Genomic DNA, 21,455 nt, shown 5'->3' on the forward strand with positions numbered 1-21,455 from the left:
TTGGGAGCGTCTCAAACAACAAACCGCCGGAAAGTTTAGCAGCCGCGGGACTGGAGCCCAAAGCAGGAAAGCCTCGGCCAGCATCTTAGCCCACTCGGTGACTCAGTACCACATTTAGAGCAGAAACAACCATTGCCTCGACTGGCATCGGCTCTGAATTAGAGTGTGGGAAAAATATGATCAGAAATAGGCCATTCAGCCCCTCGGGCATTCTCAACTACTTCATAAGATCAAGTGAAAACTTCAATCATTATCCGCTTTGGAACATCCGGGCATTTAGTAGCTGAACAGTCTCCACCCAAAAAGAAACAAAAATAAATGTCCTCTTGCATCTTTTAAAACAGCACTTTTGTTTTCTCTGGACCATCTTAATATGAAGCCACAAAACTATCGTAAACAATGTTTGGATGGTAAAAATGATGAACTGAACCACATTGACACACACAGAGGAACACACACAGACATCGACACCGAGAGTGACAGAGGACAAGGGATTGTTTCTAAGGAGAGACAAACACCCAGAAAGCAAACCTGACACCAACCTGGCTCCGTTTTTGTTCCATTTCGGACTAGAAGTTTCGTGAATATTTTTGTGAATGAACGGAAATAGGAAAACGCCCGAGTGTTTGGATGGACTTGATTCAATGTAACCGATAATTAACTCTGTAAACACAGAGTTAAAACCAGGAATAATGAGAAGCGGGAAACCCCAATGGATTTGGACTCTATCGCCTTCACCACTCAGTCACCACGACTGACTCAATGCACAGGGTGATGTTGTTAGTATGAAATCATGGGTGGCTACAGCAGAGAAGGGGAACATTCTTGTCCGTGTCGGCTCTCTGGAAGAGCAGTTTAACTCATTCCATAACCCTCGTCTTTTTCCTCAAAGCAATTTATTTTGAATCTGTCTCTCCTCGTCCTTCCTGTTAAAATGAAACACCGCACACAAACCGTACAATTCGATTTGAGCTGGCACTTGTTCAACTCGCTGTTCAAGCTGCTCATGTAGAACTTTCAATTTCCAAAACCCACCAACCTCATCACTGCGGCTCCTGTGAAACTGACAAGGGAACACACGGCAGAAATTCATCACTGAAAGTAACTGACACACATCAAATTCCAAACACGTTTACCTTGGTAGGAGGCTGTGGCACAGTGGTACTTTCACTGGTTTGGGATTCTGGGGATCAAATCTCACCATGGCAAATGGTGAAATTTGTTTTCAATAAAAAATCTTGTGATCATCACTAATGGCAGTAGGGACGAAAATCTGCTGTCCCAGCAATAACTCTTATATACTCTCTGGAAGAGGGCTGACCTAGCCAGGGACTACCCACCCGTCCAGTTTATGAACCCAATCTTTCCCTGGAAAGCAGGGAATGGGAATGTAAGACACGAGAAGGGTTCACAGGACCTGATTGTCCCAGACACTGATTATAGGAATGTGCACAGTATCAATTATCCACATTCTTGTGTATGTTGTTAAACTTTGAAATTATTTTGAACTGATTTTCAATGTGAAGAATCGGAATGAGCTTATTTTGTTCAGTAGATATACAAGAAGGTACATGCTCATGTGCGAACACTGCGTGTTTGAAACTCAAGTGAATGGTTCAGATCATTTCTGCAGTTGTACTAGTCTGGTTTCAAATTCAGTTCCTAATCTGTTTAGTGTCTGGAATTCAAAGTGTCAGATAGAAGGGCAAGATGTACATCTCGCTAGATTGAGTTATGAAATGCCAGAATAACTTAGAGAGATGCAACCGGGGTGTTAGGAATCACAAAATGACAGAAAGGTACAGCAAATAAAGAGGCCATTCGGCCCTGTGTGCTGCTTTCAAAGAGCAGTGTGATTGATCTGAATATTCAAGGGTATTCGTAATTTAGGAAGGATGGGCAAAAAGGGAAAGGAGGCGGGGTCGCACAGTTAATAACGACAAGATCGGTACTTTCGTGAGAGAGGGTCTTAGATTGAAAGATCAAGATGTCGAATCAATTTTGGTGGAGCTAAGAAACGGGCAAGAGGCAACAAACATTGGTGCGAGTTGTTTATTGGTGACCAAACTGCAGTGGTAATGTTGGGCACTGTAATAAATCAGGAAATTAGAGCTGCAAGTAACATGGGTAATACAGGAATAATATTCCGCTGTGCACCACCAGCTCTATAGTCAGTGCTTTGTAACCCATCACAGCCCTTCTCTTTCATTTTCACGCCCTCTGGATCTCTTCTTGACTTGTTCCACGTGTGACATTTCCAGCCCTGATGTGAAACTTTAACTCTCACTCCCATAACTCTGACAGAGATGTTCTGTGTTGCTTTCAGGCAGGAAGACAATAACATTGGTTTTAAAAGTTCGCCCATGGGCAGTAAATCTCAATTTCCTAACAGGGAATCAAGCCTGAGGTGCAGCAGTGAAAGGGCTGAACCCTAACCAGTCGGTCATCAGGGAAGCTGCTAACAGGGCAGGAAATGTGGCTCATGGATGCTGATTTTGGCATTTTTTTCATTCCCGATCCCTTTCACCAGAGATAAATTTCTCCTACCAAATGGTCTGTTCAGGTTGAACACAATGAGCCAACGAGAAGAACCATTGCTGTTATCTGGAACATGAAATCGATAGTTTCCTCCATTAATACAGTTCTTCGCCTTTGATAGAGCTGTTAGTCATCTGACCGAATATGTGGCTCGGTGTCACACTTAGTTATCTAATGATCCTGGGGAACACCTTGTGACGTTTAGGTTAAAGGCGCTTTATAAATATAAATTGTTGTTGCAGTTTAACATACAGAGAAATAGACAAACTCCTCTTGCATATTTTACCCTGAGAGTTTTTCCTTGTAACATTTTAAAATGAAATTGCACAACTAAATTAATTAAAGTTTGTGCTGGTAAAATGTGTTCAACCCCTTGGGGAACCGAAGCACATTGGCACATACAGAGGAACACACACAGACGGATACACCGAGTGTGACAGAGGCCTAAGGAGAAACAAACGCCCAGAAAACAAGATGTCACCAACTTGGCTCAGTTTTTGTTTCATATCCGACTGGAGACTTGTAGAAGACTGACACAGAAATGGATTTGTTTGGATGGTTTTTCTTCTATTTGAATGAGAATTAATTCTACAGTCAAGCAGAAATAACGAGAAGAACAGTCAGCAAGATTCAAACCGACGTCGGGAGGCCCCAATGGATTTTAAACCCATTCACCTTAAAAACACTGGGCCACAACTACAGAACTTGCTAACATGCTAATATTATTTGTTTAAAATCATAGAATGGTTACAGCAGGGAAAGTGGGCCTTCTGCCCGTCCTATCATTGCCATTATCCGACCTTTTCTCCAGAACCCTGCAATTTACACTGTCTCTCATCGTTCTTCCTACAAAATAATAGCATGTTTAGTTAAAACACAGAAGACTCGTTCAGCCAATAACAGCATCGAGTGTGTTAGACATGAACATGAAGTGAACAGTGAGGTGAAATAGTGCCACAAGCTGCGGATGTACAGCTTCCAATTTCCAAAACCCACCAACCTCATCAATGCGGCTCCTCTGAAACTTTCAAGGTAAATATTGATCCTTAAAAGGGGCCGCCCCCAGATCTATGCACAGTGCTCCAGGTGTGATCTAACCAGGGCTTTGTATAGCTGTAGCAAACCTTTCCCTCTTTTCTATAACAATCCCTGTAACAGGTTGTACAGCAAGAGATATTAGATTGTATATTTCGACTGAGAAAAATGAGGAAGTGCTTGATTTCACAGCCATGTGTCCTGGTCAATGTTCACGAATATTAATCTGAAATATAATGAAAAAAACATTTAGGGCGACATCGAGCCCATTCGAAATCTATAGAGTTATTGGATTCAAACAAACCCATCAATTATTCTCTCTTCCTCAGCTCCACAGTGAGTGAGACAGGGAAAAGCAGAAAAGCAGCAATATTCCAGCCCCGCACTCTCCAATCACCCGCTGTCAGCAGAAAGCAGCGACTGCAGCTTCAATGATCGGGTTACTGCCCATCCCTGGGACACAAGACACTCCAACCCGAGCCAAACTTCCCAATTCACCGAACACAGGCTCAAGGAAACGCAGGTAGATTATAACCCGGTCCCTAACCTCCGAGCAGCATTTACTGAATACCCGAGGGAATGTGTCACAAACAAAACTAACACCAACTTTCTAAATCTTTTTATTGGATGTGTTCATTTCATTTTAAGTTCTGCTGATGGGAAAATGGCCGAAATAGAGGTTGGTGAATAACAGCTTCTCTCCCACTGCAATGCTGATCCTTCCAATTTACAGGCATTTGGGGGCAATTATCAGTTTGATACTCAGATTAGCTCCGTCTCCATATTATAAAATGAATCTAGAAGCACTGGAGAAGGTACAATAAAGATTTACTGGAGTGATGTTAGAACTGAAAAGTTTTAACATTCAACAACCATTGAATTGATTAAACAGGTTTTCTCTAGAAAACAGGGTGAGGGATGACCTGATCGAAGCCTTTAATATTCCGAAAGGGTTTGGAAGATGCTACTACTTGCGGATAGACAAGAATAAATAAAAGTTGGTCACCAGGAAATCCAATGTCCAATTCAGAAGCAACGTCTTTAATCAGAGATAAAAGCAGAAAATGATGGAAATACTCAGAAAATCTGGGAATTTCTGTGGATTGAGAACCAGAATTATACTTTCAGATCTGTGCACTGATTCTGTACAGTTCCGCTGACAAGTCACAGACCTGAAATGAAAACTATGTCTCTCCACAGACGCTACCAGACCTGTTTAGAATTCGAAATTGTTCTGTTTTTATTACAGATTTACAGCATAGCCTTTCCTTTTTTTCTTCAGAAGAGAATGTAGAGCCCATTGCCAGAGGTTTAGAGATCCAAGTCTGTGCTGGACACTGTGAAAACATCATTCAGCAGCTAATTATGGAAAAAGGTTTACTCGATCATCTGATTAGTTGACACAGCAGCAGTCACATCTGATGGTGAAAATTCAGAGATTTCATGCTTCTGAAGGCATTTACTCAGTTTGGCCACCAGTGAACAATCCAGCTATAAAAGTTCAAAGTATTTGCTCCGCAATAGGCGCATTCTTACTGACAAGACGGAGTTCAAATGTTTGGTGTATGGAAGGAGAAATCACTTCTTCACCTCACCTACGAAGAATCCAGTGAATCCACATCTAACTGTAGGGGTTTGTTTTGTTGTTAATTACACCCAGGACAGAAGCATGGTAGAGGCCGATGCAATTTATTGTATCAATTGATTGTATAATTTAAACATTGACCATAAAGCTGCAATTACCATCGGATCATAAAAATTTATTGGATATGCAATTACGTCCTCCCACCCAGCATTGAATGCGGGACAGAATGTGCCCGATCGAGAGCGCCAGGGTCTTACGCATGCGCATTGCGGCGTCTGATTCGCACCTGCGCAAAGCGGGCTCTTAGCTGAGCATGCGCAGTGCTGTCCTTGATTGGAGCTGCCGAGAGATGGTAAGAAAATGGCGAATGGAGCAGAATAACAGAGTTAGTGGGTTTGGGGGAGGAATGGAGCCAGCGGAGTCGGCAGGGAAGGTTTTATAAACACTTTGTGCAGCCCGCAGGCCCCGCGTTTGCAGCGAACAGACCGGAAATGACTGGGTCTCTCCCTCTGCTCGGCCCGGGGGCGCGGCTGTGCAGCAGGGCGCATGCGCGGTCATCCTGATCCAGGTAGCAGGAGGAGCTAATGTTGTGAATTTCTATCCTGGACTCACAGGGATGGATTTTGGAAACTCCTTTTACAGGGGGTTAGAAGGGGAGGATTTACACACAGCAAACTCAAACCAAGTGAAATATTTCTCAATTTCTGTCCTGGACTGACAGTGATTGATTGTTTTGTAATCTTTTCATAGGATATCACATGGAAATGATTTGCAGACGGGAAACTCAAACCAAACATCAGATCAAGATCTGACAGGCTCACTCGATTCATCAGCCTTTGAGAGTAAGTAATGAGTTTCAAGTCATTATCACTCATTGTGTAAAATTTTTGCTCACACCCCTCCTGTAAATCTTGCTTCATAACTTAAATATGTGTCCCATAACCCTTTTATGATCAGATAATGTGAACAGCTTTTCTTTAACTACCTCATGTAAACTAATCATAAACTTGTATACCTCTATCAAATTTCCCCTCAATCTACTTTGCTCCAAGGAGAACAACACCAGTTTTTCCAAACTAATCTAAAATCCTTCACCCGTTGAACCACTCTGGTAAGTCTCCTGCGCACCCTCTTAAGGACCCTCACATCCTTTATAATGTGTGGTGATCAGTGGTTTACACAAACCCAGATGTTCTGTGTCCATGTCTGTGATGTCATCGCACATCGACAATTACACTGTGACATCAGCACACATCGACAATTACACTGTGACATCAGCACACACCGACAATTGCGTGGTGACATCACCCCGCTCCCAGGGAATTTCCTCAACTGGGAGATTTTTCTCTGACTTCAGTGCTTCTGATATCTTTCGAGCTACAGTCTCCGGCAGGAGTTTCCAAAGCTGAAAAGAGTTAAATTGTTTCACGGGTGAGTAGTTTTGACAATTCATCTACAATTTGGAGCTTTTAGTCCTCTGTTATCTGTGTGAGGTCCGACAGCTCTGCGGCTGGTGTGACTCCATTACTGTGGATCTGATTCTGTGTCCATCCATTGCTCTGTTTCACCTCTGCCCTCCCTGATCACCTCTCTGCTGTTGTCTAACTTCCTCTGTTTCTAATAGTGGGTGTATTTTAGCTCTGTTTAGCATTTTACGGTTACTTCTGCCAACTGCTGCCCTGACCATGTGCTGCTGGCTTACCAGCTATAGCTTCCCACCATGTCTTACATAGTCAGGAGTTGTTTTTCCTGCGATATAGTCCATCTCTCTTCTACCCCTGAGCTTATATTGATCATCAGATTCTGCATCATTTTTATTCCGTCGTTCATTCTGCACCCCTGAAATGTTAACTCTGTTTATCTCTCCACAGATACTTCCTGACCTGCTGAGTATTTCCAGCATTTTCTCTTTTTATTTCAGATTTCCAGCAGCTGCAGTATTTTGCTATTATTTTATTGGCAGGCAAAGTTACTGAGGTGGAAATAGGCGGTCTTAGTGATATGTAGTCAGAAGCTCAGCTGAGGGTGAAATATGACACTAAGATTGTGAAAAGTCTGGCTCAGCCCCAAAGTTGTCAGAGAGGTGGATGGCATTGATGGTTAGGGAGTGGAGTTTGTAGCAGGGACTGAAGACAATGGCTTCAATCTTCCCAATATTTAAATGGAGGAAATTTCTGTTCATCCAACACTGGATGTTAAACAAGTCAGGATGGTCTGTGACTTGGAGGGGAACTTGGAGGTGATGGTGTTCACATACATCTACCCTGGTCCTTCTAGGGGATGGAGGGTTAGGGTTTGGGAGATGTTGGTAGAATTGTAGATGCATAAAACCCCTATCCTTCACCCCCTGCCTCTCCCATCTCCCTCTCTATTTCCCCCAGTAGATGCTGATGTTTTGCATAGTCCCTGACCAGTTGGCAGGTTCCCTTCCCTGAAGGACATTAGTGAACCAGTTGGGTTTATATTACAATCCAGCTGTTTTCATGTCACTTTTTCCTGGTACTGGCCCCACAAATTCCCAGGTTCATTCACTTCAATTTCACAACCTGTTTTTGTGTTATTGTGGTTTCTCCCTCATTCACTTTTTTCTGTTAAAACTATTTCCCCAGGATTTTCAATCGGGAAACCCAACATTCATCAGAATCTGACGGTGTCGCACAATTAGTCAAAACCTGAATTTCATCGCATTTTAAGCATGAAAGATAAAAAAGCTTTTCACCGTGGGGAGAAACCGTACACGTGTTCTGTGTGTGAACGAGGTTTCAGCCAATTATCTGACCTGTCGAAACACAAGCACAGTCACACTGGAGAGAAACGATGGAAATGTGGGGACTGTGGGAAAGGATTCAATTATCCATCCAGGCTGGATACTCACCAGCGCACTCACACTGGGGAGAGGCCGTTCACTTGTTTTGTATGTGAGAAAGGATTTGTTGATTCATCCACCCTCCTGAGACACCAGCTCATTCACACTGAAGAGAGGCCGTTCACCTGCTCCGAGTGTGGAAAGGGATTCACTCGGGCATCCAACCTGCTGAGGCACCAGCGAATTCACTCTGGGGGGAGACCATTCACCTGCTCCGAGTGTGGGAAGGGATTCATTCAGTTATCCTACCTGCTGACACACCAGAGAGTTCACACTGGTGAGAGGCCATTTACCTGCTCCGAGTGTGGGAAGGCATTCACTCAGTTATCCAACCTGCAGACACACCAGCGAGCTCACACTGGTGAGAGGCCATTTACCTGCTCCGAGTGTGGGAAGGGATTCACTCGGTCGTCAAACCTGCTGAAACACCAGAGAGTTCACTCTGGAGAGAGGCCGTTCACCTGCTCCGAGTGTGGGAAGCGATTCACTCAGTTATCCAACCTGCTGACACACCAGAGAGTTCACTCTGGAGAGAGGCCGTTCACCTGCTCCGAGTGTGGGAAGCGATTCACTCAGTTATCCAACCTGCTGACACACCTGCGAGTTCACACTGGGGAGAGACCATTTATCTGCTCCGAGTGTGAGAAGGGATTCGTTAATTTATCCGATCTGTTGAGACACCAGCGAATTCACACTGTGGAGAGACAGTTCACCTGCTCCCACTGTGGGAAGGGCTTCACACAGTCATCCCACTTGCTGAGACATCAGCGAATTCATACTGGAGAGAGGCCGTTCATCTGTCCTGTATGTGGGAAGGGATTCACTGTGTCCTCTGACCTCCTGAAGCACCAGCGAATTCACACTGAGAGAGGCCATTCAGCTGCTCCTAGTGTGGGAAAGGATTCACCTGGTCATCCCAACTGATGAGACACCAGCGAGTTTACAAATAACGAACAGGATGTTGCTGTTAATCACATCCAGGACTGAACCTTGTTCATTGTAGTCTGTTTCTGCTGATGTTAATAAACTCCATCCCAGTTATTGGGGCTAATATTCTGGATAAGGACAAATAAAATATATTTGTGTTAAATATAGCATATTGAGTCTTGTTAATATCTCTAACACAAGTTAGTTTCTCTGGAAGGGCTCTCCCTCTCCCTTCTCTCCTCCATCCTCACCTCTAACAACAAGTGTAAGGAGCTCATGGAGCTTCTTTGTCACTAAGATTGAGACAATCCGATCAGCTGCCTCTGCTGCTTCCCTCCCTTCCACTAGACCACCGGAACAAACTGTCTCTAATGTTCCACCTTGTCCAAGCCGTGAACCCACAGCTTTCATTAGCTTCTCACCCATCCCCCTTCCTCCCCTCTCAGTGGTCATCTTGTCCATGAGACCCACCTCCTGCTCCATCGACCCTATTCCCACTAAACTGCTGATAACCCAACTTCCCCATGTTCACTGATATTGTTCACAGTTCTCTCCTAGTACTATCCCTCTCTCCTTCAAATCATCACACTTTCCTCATAAATCAATTACTTAACTCTCCTGTCCTTGCAAAGTATTGACCCGTCTTCAACCCCCAGTTCCTTTCTGAACTCCTGAAAAGTGTTCACACCTCCCAAATCCGTCTCCGTAACTGCACTGAAACAACTCAGATCAAAGCCACCAATGACATCCTATGTGACTGTGACAAAGGGAAACTATCCCTTCTTGATCTGTCTGCAGACCTTGACATGGTTGACCACACCATTCTGCTCCAACACCTCTCCACTGTCGTCCAGCTGGGTGGGACTGCTCTCTCCTGGTTCCATTCTTCTCTATCTAATCATAGTCAGAGAATCACTTGGAATGTCTTCCCTTCCCACTCCCACAGTTACCTCTGGTGTCCCCAGAGGATCCAACCTTGGCCTCCTTTTATTTCTCAGGAAGACTTCTAGGATGAAGGATAAGCATGGCAAGTTTCAGGAACCTTGGATAACGAAGGATATTGTGAGATTATTCAAAAAGAAAAGGGAAGCATTCGTAAGGGCTAGAAGCCTGGGAACAGATGAAGCCCGTGGAGAATACAAAGAAAGTAGGAAGAAACTTAAGCAAGGAGTCAGGAGGGCTAAAAGGGGTCATGAAAAGTCACTGGCAACCAGGATTAAGGAAAATCCCAAGGCCTTTTATACATATGTAAAGGGCAAAAGGGTAGCCAGGGAAAGGGTGGGCCCACTCAGGGACAGAGGTGGGAATCTGTGTGTGGAGCCAGAAGAAATGGGAGAGATACTGAATGAATACTTCTCATCAGTATTCACCAAACAGAATGACTTAGCGGTCGATTTGTCTAGGGAAAAGTATGTAGATAGCCTGGATCATGTTGAAATCAAAAAAGAGGAGGTGTTAGGCGTCTTGAAGAATATTAAGGTGGATAAGTCCCCAGGGCCAGATGGGATCTTCCCTAGAGTACTGAGAGAGGCAAGGGAGGAGATTGCTCGGGCCTTGACAGAAATCTTGTATCATCACTGGCTACGGGTGAGGTCCCAGAGGACTGGAGAATGGCCAATGTTGTTCCATTGTTTAAGAAGGGTAGCTGGGATAATCCAGGAAATTACATGCTGGTGAGCCTTATGTCAGTGGTAGGGAAATTATTGGAGAAGATTCTTCGTGACAGGATTTACTACCATTTGGAAGCAAATGGGCGTATTAGTGAGAGGCAGCATGGTCAACGGTGGAAGGGCAGTGGATGTTATATACATGGATTTCAGTAAGGCCTTTGACAAGGTCCCTCATGGCAGACTGGTACAGAAGGTAAAGTCGCATGGGATTAGAGGTGAGCTGGCAGGATGGATACAGAATTGCCTTGGTCATAGAAGACACAGGGTAGCAGTGGAAGGGTGCTTTCTGAATGGAGAGCTGTGACTAGTGGAGTTCCGCAGGGATCAGTGCTGGGATCTATGCTGTTTGTGGTATACATAAATGATTTGGAGGAAAATGAAACTGGGCTAATTAGTAAGTTTGTAGATGACACAAAGATTGGAGGAGTTCCAGATAGTGAAGAGGATTGTCAAAGGATACAACGGGATATAGATCGGTTGGAGACTTGGGCGGAGAAATGGCAGATGGTGTTTAATCCGGACAAATGTGAGGTAATGCATTTTGGAAGGTCTAATACAGGCAGGAATTACACAGTAAATGGCAGAACCCTTAAGTGTATCGACGGGCAGAGGGATCTGGGTGTACAGGTCCACAGGTCGCTGAAAGTGGCAACGCAGGTGGATAAGGTAGTCAGGAAGGCATATGGCATGCTTGCCTTCATTGGCAGGGGTATTGAGTATAAAAGCTGGGAAGTCATGCTGCAGCTGTATAGAACCTTGGTTAGGACACACTTGGAATATTGCGTGCAATTCAGGTCACCAGATTACCAGAAGGATATGGAGGCATTGGAGAGGGTGCAGAGGAGGTTTACCAGGATGCTGCCTGGTCTGGAGGTTATTAGCTATGAGGAGAGGTTGGAGAAACTCTAATTGTTCTCACTAGAGGGACGGAGATTGAGAGGCCACTTGAGAGAAGTTTACAAAATTGAGTGGCATGGACAGAGTAGATAGTCAGAGCCGTTTTCCCAGGGTGGAAGAGTCAATTACTAGGGGCATAGATTTAAGGTGAGAGGAGAAAACTATAAAGGTGATGTGCGGGGCAAGTTTTTTATGCAGAGGGTAGTGAGTGTCTGGAATTCGCTGCCAGAGGAGGTTGTGGAAGCAGGTACGATAGTGGTGTTTAAGAGGCAGCTTGACAAATACTTGAATAGGATGGGAATAGAGGGATACGGACCCTGGAAGTGCAACATGTTTTAGTTGATGGGCAATATGATTGGCGCAGGGTTGGAGGGCCGAAGGGCCTGTTTCTGCGCTGTAATTTTCTTTATTCTTTGTTCTTTGTTAACATTCTCCCCACAGCAACATCATCTGAAAACACAGTGTCAGTTATCACATGGACACTGACCAGCTCTACCTCACCAACACCTTTCTCGACTTCTCCACTTTTGTTAAATTATCAGACTGTTTGTGGATGTGCAGAAATTGTCTCCAATTAAATTTTGGGAAGATTGAAGCCATTGTTTTCATTCCTGAGCTACCAACTCCATTCTTTATCCTATTTCTATCAGGTCATCCCTGAGCCTTCTCTTTTCTAGCGAAAAGAGCTTCAGGCTGTTTAGCCTTTCCTGGCGATTATAACCTATCTGTTTTTGGAACATTTGTGATTGAACTTTTATGTCCCTGGCCCTTGCAACACCTGACAGCAGTTTCGAGCCTTCTTCAGAGGGCGTCTCTATTGGACAGAGCGGTTTCTGGGCCACAAAGAATTGTGGGATTTTGAAAATGGGAGAAGAAAGCACCGTTCACAGTGTTCTGCGTGTGGATGAGGTTTCAGCCGATCATCTGACCTGGTCAAAACATAAATGCAGTCACAACTGAAAGCCGTTGTGCAAATGTTGACAATGGGAAGGGATTCATTTACCCATCGAAATTGGAAACTCATCGGAGCGTTCACACTGGGGAGAGGCCATTGACCTGCTTAAAGTGTCAAAAGGGATTCACTCCGTTATCCCACCTGCAGACACACCAGCGAGTTCACACTGGGGTGAGGCCATTCATTTGCGCTGTGTGGAAGGAGATTCATTAATTTATCCAACCTGATTGCACTTCAAAGAGAGCTTTTAAATTTCAGGACTGGTGGAAGTGCTTTACAAGTTCTCAGGAACTGATCCAGCAGCAATGTATTCATACTGATGAGAGACCGTTCAGATGCCTTCTTTATGGGACTGGGCTCAGGCAATCATCCCACCTCTCTCTACACAAGCACTCTGACACCGGGGAGAGGCTGTACACCTGCACCGAGTGTGGGAAGATACGCATTCAGTCATCCCACCTGCCGAGACACCAACAAGTTCACAACGAACTACAGTGATTGGATTTTGCTGTTAATAATGTACAAGAATGAACTATACCCATTGGGGTCTGTTTCAGCTGATGTTAATAAACTCCTGCCCAGTTATAAGGTTAATATTCTGGATAAAGGTCAAATAACTCAACATTCTGTCAAACACAGAGGATGTTGAATCTTTCAAAACATCTCTAACACAAGTTAGTCCTTGTTTCGGACTCTCCCTCTCCCCTGTCTCCTGCATCCACACCTCCAACAAGTGTGAGGAGCTCATGGAACTTCTTTATCACTAAGATTGAGACAATCCAATCAGCTGCCTCTGCTGCTTCTCTCCCTCCCACGATTACATCCTTGACCACGACATCCTTGCAATTCGCATCCAATCTCCAACCACTCTTTTGTCTCCAAAATCATGCTTACCCCCCAAATCCACACACAATGGTCCTGGAACTAAGGGTTAAATGACATTGTGAAAGGATTGTTCACCGGCTGAATTGTGACGTTCTTACTGACAAGACGGAGTTTAACTGTTCTGTGTATGGGAAGAAAAAATAATTGTTCACACCGCCGACTGAGACTCCAGTGACTTCACACCAAAATGTAGGTGGTTTTATTGCAGTTATTTACACCCGGGACAGTATTATGGCAGAAGACCCATGCACTTTGTTTGTCATACCAATTGCCTGAATAATTTTATATTTTGGTCTTGGGCTTCGTTCGTCATCGGATCACAAAACATAATTTTCTATTCAAAAAAACGACCTCCCAATGGCAGCCTGGTTACCCAGCCTTCAACAGGGGCCAGAATGTGCCCTATCCTCACAACAGGAGCTCCCTACACATGCGTATTAGGGTGTGTGCTTGGAGCATGCGTAGTGCGGCCCATTTCATGAGCATGCGCAGTAGTGGTCTATGACTGAAGTTGCTATGCCAGTGATAGAATGTCGAGTGGAGCAAACTAACAGAGTTAGTGGGTGTGTGAGGAGGAATGGAGCCAGCGGAGTGGGCAGGGAGGCTTCATAAAGATACAGTGCAGGCCGCAAACCCCAAATAACAAGGTACAGGTCTTGTGTTTTCAGAGAACGGGCCGAAAAAGTCTGGATTTCTCTCTTCGCCAGACTCGGGGTAACGGCCGCCATCTTTATAGGGGGCAATGTGCAGCAGGGCGCATGCGCGGCCATCCTGGTCCAGGTAGCAGGAGGAGAGAATGTTGTGAATTTCTATCCTGGACTGACAGGGATGGATTTTGGAAACGCCTTTTACAGGGGGTTAGAAGGGGAACATTTACAGACGGGTGAGATCTGACAGAGTCGCTCAATTCATCAGGACCTGGATCCTCCTTTTTTAATGCTCTGTACGATCCGTTTCCCAAACCTGCCACACTCAGTCCAGGATAGGAATTCAGGACCTGGATTTTTATCGGCCTCTGAGTGTAAGCATTGAGTTCCAGGTCATTAGCACTCACTGTGTAAACATTTCTTTCTCACATCCCTCACACCTTGCCCAAAATCTTAACTCTGTGTCCCATAATCCTTTTATGATCTGCTAATGTGAACAGCTTTTCTTTAACTACTTTATGTAAACTTATTATAATTTTGTGCACCTTTTGTTGAATCTCCCCTGATTCTACTTTGCTCCAAGGAGAACAATCCCACTTTCTCCAACCTAATCTTGCAACTAAAATCCCTTATCCCTCAACCCTTTCTGGTAAATCCCCTCTCCACCCCCTCAGGGACCCTCACATCCTTCATAATGTGTGGTGATCACTGGTTTGCACAGACCCAGATGTTGTGTTCGTGTGTGTGACATCATCACACATCGACAATTACACGGTGACATCATCACACATCGACAATTACACTGTGACATCACCCCGCTCCCCGGGTATTTCCTCAACTGGGAGATTTTTCTCTGACTCCAGTGCTTCTGATATATTTCCAGCTACAGGGTTCAGCAGGAGATTTTAAAATTGAAAACTGAAGCTGTTTCAGAGTTGAGTATTTTTGACCATTCACCTACATTTTAGAGCTTTTAGTTCTCTCCTCTGTATGTGTGAAAGGTTCCATTGCTCTAGGGCTAGTGTAACTCATTCACTGTGGATTTGAATCCATGTCCATCTGTTGCTCTGTTTCACCTCTGCCCTCCCTGATCATCTCCCTGCCATTGTCTATCTCCTTCTGTCTTTCATAATGAGTGTATTTTAGCTCTGTTTGGCATCTAACTATTACTTCTGCTGATTGTGTCTAAATAAGGTTTCCACCGCTGCCCATCCCCTGACCATGTGCTGCTGTCTCACCAGCTTTATCTTCCCACAGTATCCTTCATAGTCAGGAATTCTTTTTCCTGCACTATAGTCCATTTCTCTTCTACTTCTGAGCTTATATTGACCATCAAATTCTGCACCATTTTTATTCCCCGTCATGCATTCTGCACACCCTGAGATGTTAACTCTGTTCCCTTCTCCACAGATACTGCCTGACCTGCTGAGTATTTCCAGAATTTTCTCTTTTTATTTCAGATTTCCAGCAGCTGCAGTATTTTGTTATTATTTTATTGCAGGTGTTGCTCACAGAACCGAGTCTAGAAACACAGACGGACCAATTAAGAGCCGGTTTGTATCAGGGTGGGTGTTGGACACAGAAGTTGGTCCCTGGCCTCGAGTGTAGGTCCTTTTTCATCGAGGCACAGAATCATTGAATGATTACAATACAGACTGAGGCTATTCATCCCATTGTGCCCATGCTGGCTCTCTGCAAGAGCAAATCTCTTAGTTCCACTCCCCTGCCCTTTCCCTAACAAGACCAGCAAATATTGCCAATCCCCAGTTGCCTGTGGGGAAGATGATGTTTGACCTTCTTGAACCGCTGCAGTCCGTGTGGTGAAGGTGCTCCCACAATGCTGTTTGGTAAGGAGTGACAGGTTATTCACCCAGCGATGATGAAGGACCAATGATATGTGTCCAAATCAACAGCAAGAATTTGTGTTTATATAGCGCCTTTAAGGTAATAAAACTTTCCAAGACATTTCAAAGTGTTTATAAGAAAAAGCTTTAGAGATTAGGACTGTACGTTCAAAGCTGTCTACTGTTGACTGAGTTCTGGATTGGCTGATTGATGGACACTGTAACCAGGTCAGTCTCAGTTTCCTCATGCTGAGTCTGCAGTGGTGACTTGAGTCTGAGGAGGACGAGAGATTAACCTGATGAAGACAGAGTAAAACAGCACAACTGCACATGCACAATGGCAGCAAACACAGCCTTTAAAATAAGGATGAGAATTTTATAATTTAGGTTCTCCTTAACCCGGAGTCTGCAGGTCAGTGAGCACAGGGGTGATGGGTGAACAAGACATGGTGCGAGTAAGCACACGGGCAGCAGAGTTTTGGATGACCTTAAATTTACAGGGAGGTTGAATGTGGGAGGCCGGCTGGGAGTGCGTTAGGATAGTTAAGTCTAGAGGTAACAAAGTAATGGATGAGAGTTTCAGCAGCAGATGAGCTGAGACTGGGGTGGAGTCGGGCGATGTTACTGAGGTGGAAATAGGCAGTCTTGGTGATGATGTGGATATGTGGTTGGAAGCTCATCTTGAGGTGAAATATTTCACCATGGTTGTGAACAGTCTAGTTCAGCCTCAGACAGTTGTCAGGGAGAGGTGCAGAGGTAGTGTCTGGGGAGTGGAGTTTGTAGCGGGGACTGAAGACAATGGCTTCAATCTTCCCAATATTTAAATGGCGTAATTTTCTGTTCATCCAGTACTGGATGTCAGACAAGTCAGGACGGCGTGTGACTTGGAGGGGAACTTGGAGGTGATGGTGTTCACATACACCTGTTACCCTGGTCCTTCTAGGGGGTGAAGGTTGAGGGTTGGGGAGATTCTGTCAGGGTTCTCCTGCATCTCTCACTTCTCTCTCGCTCTTTCTCCCTCCTCCCCTAGAAGCCCGAATCTTGTGTAGGCCCAGACCAGGTGGCAGGTTCCCTTCCCTGAAGGACATTAGTGAACCAGTTGGTTTTCTATGACAATTCAGCAGTTTTCATGGTCACTTTTTCCTAGTGCCGGCCCCACAAATACCCAGATTCATTCAGCTCAATTTCACAACCTGTCTTTGTGTTTTTGTGGGTTCTCTCTCACTCCCTTTTTTCTGTTTTAAATCAATTTCACAGGGTATTCGAAGGGGAGGATTTGCTGTCGGGAAATTCACACCAAGACCTGAGAGAGTCACTCGATTCATCAGGACCTGAATATTATCAGCCTTTGAACATGGAAGCAGAAAGCGCTGCTCACGCTGGGGAGAAACCATGTAAGTGCGGTGACTGTGGGAAGGGATTCAATTACCCGTCTGACCTGGAAACTCATCGACGCACTCACACTGGGGAGAAGCCATTCACCTGCCCTAAGTGTGGGAAGGGATTTACTCAGTCATCCACTCTGCTGACACACCAGCGAGTTCACACCGGGGAGAGACCATTCACCTGCTCTGAGTGTGGGAAGGGATTCACTAGGTCATCCCACCTACTGAGACATCAGCTGGTTTACTCAGACCAGAGACCGTTTACATGCTCAGTCTGCGGGAAGTGCTATAAAAGTTACCAGGACCTGATCTTGCATCAACGTGTTCACACTGACGAGAGACCGTTCAGGTGCTCTCACTGTGAGACTGGGTTCAGGCGATCATCTGACCTCATTGTACATCAGCGCAGTCACACCAGGGATAGATCGCTCATCTGTTCCATGTGTGGGAAGGGATTCACTCAGTCATCCAACCTGCTGAGACACCAGCGAATTCACACTGGAGAATGGGCTGCTCACTTGCCCTGACTGTGGGAAGGGATTCATTAGTTGAACCTACCCACTGAAACACCATCGAGTTCACACTGAGGAGAGACCAGTCAGCTGGTCTGTGTGTGGAAAGGGATTCACTCAGTCATTTGTGCTGCTGAGACACCAGCGAGTTGACAAGTAACAGCAAAATCCACTTACTGTAGTTAATCACATCCTGGATGGAACCATGTTCATTGGGGTCTGTTTCTGCTGATGTTAATAAACTCCAGCCCTGTTATAGAGGTTAATATCGTTGATACTAATCAATTAAATCAACTTGGTGTGAAATACAAGGTGTGTCGAATCTTTTTAATATCTCCAATGCTCTGCTTCTCCCCTGTCTCCTCCATCCTCACCTCCAATAAGTGTGAGGAGCTCATGGAGCTTCTTTGTTACTAAGATTGAGACAATCCAATCAGCTGCCTCTGCTGCTTCCCTCCCTCCCACTCTCCCACTAGGCCAAACTGTCTTTAAGGTTCCTTCTTGTCTGAGCCCAAAACTCACATCTTTCTCTAGTTTCTCTCCCATCTCCGCTCATGTCCTCTCAGTGCCCTCCTTCTGCTCCCTTGATCTTATTCTCACCAAACTGCTGATTATCCAACTTCCCCATGTCTCTCTCTCTTCTGGTAATGCCCCCCTCATCATCAAATCTATCGTCATCACCCATCCTAAAAATAAACTCTTGACCTGACCATCTTTTCAAACTACCACCCCATCTCCAACCTCCCTTTCCTCTCCAAAATCCTTGTACTTGGTGACCCCCAAGGATCTATCCTTGGCCCCTCCTATTTCTCATCTACATGCTGCCACTCGGTGACATCATCCAAAAGCAGCGTGTTAGTTTTCACATGTACACTGACAACACCCAGCTCTACCTCACCACCATCCTTCTCCATTCCTCCACTGTTACTAAATTATCAAACTGCTTATCCCACATCCAGTACTGGATGAGCAGAAATTTCGTCCAATCAAAAATTGGGAAGACCAAAGCCATTGTATTCGGTCACCACTACAAATTCCGTTCCCTAACTACCGAGTCCATCCCTCTCCATGGGAACTGTCTGAGGCTGAACCACACTGTTCACAATCTTGGTCTTTTATTTGACCCCAAGATGAGTTTCTGACCACATGTCCGCACCATCATTAACACCAGATATTTCCATCTCCATAACATCGCCTGTCTCCACCCCACCCCAGCTCATCTGCTGCTCAAACCCTCATCCATGTCCGTGTTACCTTTAGACTTGACAATCCCAATACATTCCTAGCCGGCCTCTCATATTCACCCCGTCCCCACACAGAAACATGAGATCATCCAAAACTCTGCTGTCCGTGAGCTTTATCAGGCCAAGTCCCGTTCACCCTTCACCCCTGTAGTCATTGACCTAAATTGGTCCCTGTTCAAGCAATGCCTCAATTTTAAAATTCGTAATCTTGTTAACAAATCCCTTCATGGCCACATCCTTCCCTATCTCTGTAACTTCCAGTCGCACAACCCTCTGAGATATCTGTGCTATCTCATTCTGTACTCTTTAGCATCCCTGATTTTAATTACTCCACCATTGGTGGCCGTGCTGAGGTGCAAAGTTCCGGAATTTCCTCCCGAAACCTCTCCAGCTCTTTCTCCTGATTAAAGAGGCTTGTTAATATCTGCCTCTCCAATCAAGGTTCTGTCCATTGACCCGAATATCTCCCCATGTCACTCGATGTCAAATGTTTCTTTATGAAAGTCCTGTGAAGGACCTTGGCACGTTTTGTTGCATTAAAGGTATTATATGAATACAAGTTGTTGCTGTTTCACGACAACCAGTTTGTGTACAGTAAGATTCCACAAACAGCAATCAGACTAACTGATTAATCCAGGCTTTTTTTGGTGGTGTTAGTTTAAGCACGAATATTGGTCCCACTGCACCAGGAGAACTCCCCTGTGGACAGGATGTGGAGTTGTTGAGCTCTCCTGAGCTGAGAGTGGAGCTGATTGAGCTGTCGGGCCTGCAGTGTACCTTGAAGAACCGCTGTCTGGGATTTTTCCTCTTAATTCACTGACTCCCAGCTGAAGTTGTTTCTGCAGTTAAATAGTTAACTTTGAATATCAGTCCCAATTTAACCTTTGGATCAAAATCTGCAACTTTAAATCAGCTGTAAAAGAGAAAGATAGTTCATACTAACGAATTTGGGGAGGGCAAACAAAGCTGGAGAATACACAATAAACAGGAGAATATTGGGAGGCGTAGAGGAAGTGAGAGACCTTGGAGTCCATGTCCACTGGCCCCTGAAGGTGGCAGGACAGGTGGATCAGGTGTTAAAGAAAACATATATTTATCAGAACTCACAATACACCAGCACATTCACACTGGGGAGAGGCCATTCAGCTGTACGGAGTGTGGGAAGGGATTCACTCAGTCATCCCATCTACAGACATATCAACGAGTTCACACTGATGAGAAACCGTTTAAATGCCCAGACTGTGAGAAGTGCTTTAAAAGTTCCAGTGAACTGATGCACCATGAACGTATTCACACTGACGAGAGACAGTTCAGGTGCTCTCACTGTGGGACTGGGTTCAGGTGGTCATCTCAACTCACTGTACACCAGCGAATTCACACTGGAGAGAGGCCATTCACTTGCTCCGAGAGTGGGGAAGGGATTCACTCAGTCACTAACCTGTTGTGACACCAGCGAGTTCACAATTAACAAGGTTTTGCTGTGAATCACATCCAGGTCTGAACCATGTTCATTGGGGTCTGTTTCTGCTGATGTTAATAAACTCCAGCCCAGTCATAGCGATTTATACTCTGGATAACAATCAGATGAATCAAATTTGTGTTAAACACATGGTGTATTGAGTGTTTTTTTAATATCACTAACACAAATTAGTTCCTTTTGAACAGAGGAACATGTCTCAGGACATTGGGGCAGCAATGAACAAACTCAGGGGAATATTGGATACAGAGTCAAAACAACATTATATTCTTTCTCCATGTGACCTGTCTCAGAATTATCTCATCAAACAGACCATCAAGATGAGAGGAGTTGACATTTTCAGTCATTCCACGAGGAAATTAGAGGCTGTAATTATCCACGGATGTTGTTCTGAAATTTTACAACCTCCCACTGTCACCAAAGCTGGCAATAGACAGCTCATTGTTCTAATTGTGTTGTAGCCTCTGTCCCAGATGTTGTTCAATATAGATTTAATGTTCAGAGAAAGGGGTGAGATTGGATGGTCAAAACTGCTCACAGGCTATGGAGGATGATGTTGACTTGAATGTGCCAAAAACAGTGTTCTTCATAGGCACCAATACTTTATCCCCAGTATTAGTCACTTTGGTCGGTGTTGTCCAACTGATAAGATAGAATGTGTCCTCATGTGTCTGTTTGAATGGGTGCGGGTGTATCCCAGAGTGTGGAAGTGTGTGTAAATGTGTGTGGGTGTGGAGAGGATGTCTGAGTGTGTGTGGGACAGACAGAGAATGTGTGTGTGTAGGTCTCTGTGTGTGGTTGTCTGTGCTGCTTCTCATTAGCTATAACACAAACCTTCCTCTCCAAGCAGACAACATGGCTCCTGAGAATCCCATCCAGTGATGTGAATGGTACGATTCGGAGATCCTTCATCCATGGTGAAACCACAGGCTGACTGTGTGCTGCGTAAAACCTGACATCTACACAACCAGGCCCCTCTTCTCCCGGA

The 21,455-nt window shown here is 44.9% G+C and overlaps 1 protein-coding gene and 1 long non-coding RNA gene across 2 annotated transcripts in view; one reads left to right on the forward strand and one right to left on the reverse strand.

Moving 5' to 3' along the window:
- LOC144698540 (uncharacterized) overlaps positions 1–8,948 on the forward strand; it is a 47,025-nt gene extending 38,077 nt beyond the window's left edge. The window contains exon 4 of the mRNA XM_078570474.1: positions 8,244–8,948. Coding sequence (XP_078426600.1) covers positions 8,244–8,948 — 705 coding nt within the window. The remainder of the gene's footprint in view (positions 1–8,243) is intronic.
- Positions 1–21,455, reverse strand: part of LOC144698295 (uncharacterized) — a 666,343-nt gene that overhangs the window by 484,035 nt on the left and 160,853 nt on the right. The window lies entirely within an intron of this gene.

The sequence above is a fragment of the Cetorhinus maximus genome, chromosome 23 (assembly GCF_964194155.1).
Source record: "Cetorhinus maximus chromosome 23, sCetMax3.hap1.1, whole genome shotgun sequence".
In the NCBI taxonomy this organism is placed as follows: domain Eukaryota; kingdom Metazoa; phylum Chordata; class Chondrichthyes; order Lamniformes; family Cetorhinidae; genus Cetorhinus; species Cetorhinus maximus.